Source organism: Echinops telfairi, unplaced genomic scaffold, assembly GCF_000313985.2.
Source record: "Echinops telfairi isolate 266 unplaced genomic scaffold, ASM31398v2 ScPeMD7_60;HRSCAF=208, whole genome shotgun sequence".
Classification (NCBI taxonomy): Eukaryota; Metazoa; Chordata; class Mammalia; order Afrosoricida; family Tenrecidae; genus Echinops; species Echinops telfairi.
Window position 1 is genome coordinate 2,250,302 of NW_022103958.1, and position 4,797 is coordinate 2,255,098.

Here is a 4,797-nt window from a genome sequence, read left to right on the forward strand (position 1 = left end):
CTTCTAGAAAGTGCTTCCACCAGCAAGGGGTGAAGGTAGACCAGGATGCATACACCTTCCCTGACCTATGACAACCCTTGCCCATGACTTGTAAGGGCACCTCCTAGTAGATTTGGAGGCCAAAGAAAAACAAAAACGAAAAACTCTGTGTTGCAATTGGGAGTCACACTGCTCTCAATAACGCTCTTTGTGCATCTGTTCCAGGTGTCTTTCTGCGTCCTGTCCCCAGAGTCCTCTTCCTGCCCAGCCATTTTCTCACTGTCACTACTCTCCTTCTTTGGTTCCTTCCAGTCTCTGCCCCTTCCCCTTCATTCTTCCATGTTTTGTATGAACCTCGTTTTCTGCATTGGCATATTTGTTCAACCATGATATTTATTATGTTGATTTTGGAGACCAGGCATGCACTTCATGTGTCTATTGGTATCTTTCTTTGGTGTTGTGGGAGTTCTTTTTTGGAGAACATAATTTACCTACGTGGTCAGGAGATGATGATTTTATGAACTATGAGATAAGTGGGTTAAATGCTGAAAGAAAGGCTACCTGGAAACATCCAATCTCCATTACAGCCTGACTGTGCTTGGCAAAACTCCACCACAGATCAATCTTAGCACATAAAGAAAACAAGATGAATGGCAGTATATACACCTGTCCAAAAAATGTGTCACAAAATAGAATTTAATAAGTGAAAGCCTGCTTACATTAAGCTCAGGAATATAAAAGCATATATTAGAAATACCTAAGTCAGTTCACTACATAGTCGATAAAAGTACTTAGAGACCTAAGAGTTTAAGAAATTGAGGTAGATGGCGATTTGGTAAGAAAATGAGACTTTTGTGGACAAGGATAGAACTCGAAACATATATAATTAATATTGTGTTAATATTTTGATATAGCCTAAAATTAAAATTAAAGATAGTAAGGAAGTATTAATAACATGTTCCCCTATTATGATATACCATGATAAATGGGTTGTAGGATAGTGGACAGCTCAAGGGAATTAGAAAACCTTGGTTGAACTCAGAGACATTCAGCAAGGCTTGCCTACTTATCTTTAGATGCCAAATAGTGTCTTTGCTTATTCAACCTAAAGCAAAATAGAATTGTATAACTTTGCGTTTTGGTTTCTTGAAAGGACAGATTTTATGATAGCCATTCCCGTGTTTACCTGAAACAATGCTTGCTTTCCCCTTTCTACTTAATAACTGCATCTACTTAGTCCTGATTTGAAACATAGTGTGTAAAACCAAGTAATAATTAATTCACTTCATCTTTTTTTCCATCAGAAGTCATTGAGCCTTACACTTGTAACTGCTGCTTAGCCTACTATAACTGGTGTTATTACACAGAGTTCCATTGTTTTTTCTCTACTGCATTGTCAAGAAATAAGTTTTTTTTTTCTATAGCTCTGTTAATCAACTATTGGAGCTACTGATCTTGAAATATTAATGTTATTCTTTGAAATTCAATATATTCTAATTCAAAACTTTAATTCTAGAAAGCCTACTTGGAAATTTGAGATTCTCATTTTGAAATCTTCTATTTTATTTCTGTCTCACTTTTGTTAAATAAGACTAGTATCAATGGTATTTTTAGATATCGCACTTGCCCTGAATTATTATGAATATAAAACTAAGAGTCAAAAGTTGGAGAAATACTTTTTTCTAAAAATATCATAGAAACAAGACACTGAGAGGCCAGATATAACTGAAACCTATTTTATATGATTCCCTCACTAAAGAATCTCCAATTTAATATTTGAAGTGATATGATGTTTCACAGATCAATACACACGTATTTCATGTATTTGAATAAAACAACAACAAAAGAACATTTCCCCTGAGCTGACTCTTCCTCATGTGATCCCATAGGACTCCCACGCAGGGTTTTCAAGGCTGTACTCTTTAGAGAAGCAGACTTCCAGATCTTTCTTTGACAATGCAGTTGATAAATTTGCACCACCAATCATTCACCTGGCAGCCTAGTACTTAACACTGTGACCTCCAGGGCTTCTTACATAAACTTATTAAAGTATCTATTAGAGCTTAAGTTTTAGAAAAAGAAAACATTTCAAGTCATTAAAGTGGTTTCTTCTAGGTCACACAGAGATTCTCAGAATTCGTTACAAAGCACAGTTCATGCCCTCCTGCCCTTCTACACAAAATATTTTGATACTATAATGAAGACCCTGAGCCAATGCTTGTATGTAAATTCTGTAAATATACATTAACAATTAAAAGGCCTAGTGCTTCCTTTTTTGTAATTAGCCGCTGTCAAGTTACCTCTGAATCTTGATAACCATGTACACAACCAGGTGTCATGCTTTGTAATCCTTTGGAGTGTAATTGACTTTGGGGGCGGGGGGTGGTGGGAGGGGGGCAGTAGATCATCAAAATTTTCGTCCTACCCCATCTACATCTAGAAAAGCTGTTGAAACATGTTCATTGCTGCAATCAATCCTCCATGGACAGATGACTGCGGGCTACACATGTGGTGTTTTCAGAGTCAATCAGATCATCTAGACCAAAGGAGAGATTCCCCATGGACCTACCGCTACAGATGAGAAACCTAAAGCTTTTTGCCTGTCCAAGACAGAGTCATTGCAAGTCATCGCTTTTACACTTTTCTTTGCAGATAAACCATTGATCAGCTGCATCCATTTATCTAAAGTATGACCATGGAGCTGAACCACAGCGTTACTGAGTTCATTCTACTTGGATTGACGCAGGATGCCCTGAAGGAGAAATTTGTATTTGTTGTCTTCTTGTTTCTCTATCTTGCAACTCTGCTGGCTAACTCTTTCATTGTGCTGACCATCAGATACAGTCGGATGCTAGGTGGTCCTATGTATTTCTTCCTTTCCCACTTATCCTTTGCTGATGCCTGCTTTGCCACAACCATAGGTCCCAGGTTGATTGCAGATGCTCTCTCTCAGAAGAAAGTCATCTCCTTCAATGCATGCATGACTCAACTTTTTACAGCCCATTTTTTTGGGTGCTTGGAGATCTTTGTGCTCATCCTTATGTCCTTTGATCGCTATGTGGCCATTTGTAAGCCCCTGAGATACACAACCATCATGAACCAGCGAGTCTGTGGTATGATGATGAATGTGGCCTGGGTGGGATCTTGTATCCACTCTTTGGTACAGATGATCTTAGTTTTGCAATTACCCTTCTGTGGCCCCAATGTTATTGACCACTATCTCTGTGAATTGCAACCTTTGTTGAAACTTGCCTGCACAGACACTTATGCTATAAATCTACTCATCGTGTTTAATAGTGGGGCAATATGCATGGTTAGTTTCATAATCCTGATGATCTCCTACATGTTCATCTTACACTCTCTGAGGAACAAGAGCGCAGAAGGAAGGAAGAAAGCGCTCTCCACCTGCACCTCCCACATCATCGTCGTCATCTTATTCTTTGTTCCATGTATCTTCACATACACTCGTCCTCCAATCACATTTCCTGTGGACAAGACGGTGGCTGTGTTTTATACCATTGGCACACCCTTGCTCAACCCTCTTATTTACACTCTGAGGAATGCAGACGTGAAAAGCGCCATGAGAAAACAATGGTGCAACCAGCTATGAGGAAAGAACAGAAGACTCTACTTGATTATTCTCCAGCAGTTCAAACGAAAATGGATTCACAGAGAAGGGAAACCCTTCCATCCTGCCGGGTACAGTAGAATCCTCTGCTAGAAGTATGTTTGGGTGATGAAAGAGGTAAAGTGAAGACAGACCTTCATTTTATTCTGAGACAATGCTACAGAAAACCACAGAATATCAAGAGCAGGAATATTTGTGGGACCAGGGGCTCATTCCCCCCTTGTACTCTCTGTATTGATAACCCTGTTCTTTTGCACTTTTTGAACCAGATATGTATACACCATTACCTAACTCTTTCTTAAATTATTCTGATTTTATCTTCATTTCTCCATGTTTATAAATTGTCTCTGATTTTTTGGCTGTCTTATTTTGTTGGCCAGTTAATCCTGGCAGTAATTTCTGTAGTCTTTTCTGGTTCAAGAGTTGATAAGATAAGATGACCCTAAGGATGTGATATAAACAAAAATACTAGCTACTTAAGCCACATTTGATGCTATTAAATCATCCTTAAGATAAGAAAAAGGAAAAATGGTAAAAAGCTTGTTTTCACTAATCTCTTGAATACATACAGGAAGATAAGCCATGATCTCTTATTGAAATAAGGACAATTCTAGTGCTCATACCTACTAACAGTATTCAGCTATAATCTCTTACTTTGTGTTTTAATATCTTTTCTTCTTCATCATGTTAATAATTATTCATCCATAAAATTTTGTTCCAGCTATATTGTTGTTGTGAATTAAATCAATTAACTGACCAAATCCTTTGGTTGGTGAACTAGCTACAATTTTATAAAGTTGTGAGAGTTACATTATAATAATTAGCATATCTATAAGTAGCATGGCTAATTACAATAATAATAAGCATATGTTTGAAGACATATGTGATACAAAAATAGAACAACAACTCACATATAGAGGGGAAAAAGACTCACATATTATAATAATCCATTTAGAGAGAAGATAGCTGTAGAAATGAGACTCTCAATTTGGAAATGTGGACCTGAGTAAACCAAGGAAACAAACTACCCCATTAGTTCCTACAGACTGTCCCACGATGGGCTGACATATAGTGGGCTCAAGCATACTTGTTGTGAAGATGCAGCATGACTGACAGTGCTTTGTTCTGCTGTTCTCAGTAGGAGAGAAGTAGGAACTGACGCAATGGCACCCAACAGAATCAATAATAGT

General features: G+C 37.9%; 1 protein-coding gene across 1 annotated transcript; it reads left to right on the forward strand.

Annotated features, from left to right (window-relative positions):
• The first annotated feature begins 2,625 nt into the window (after positions 1-2,625).
• Positions 2,626-3,589, forward strand: LOC101655253 (olfactory receptor 4C11-like). The gene has a single exon (XM_004708378.2). It carries the CDS (start codon positions 2,669-2,671, stop codon positions 3,587-3,589), a length of 921 nt encoding a protein of 306 aa, XP_004708435.2. The 5' UTR covers positions 2,626-2,668.
• Positions 3,590-4,797: the final 1,208 nt, after the last annotated feature.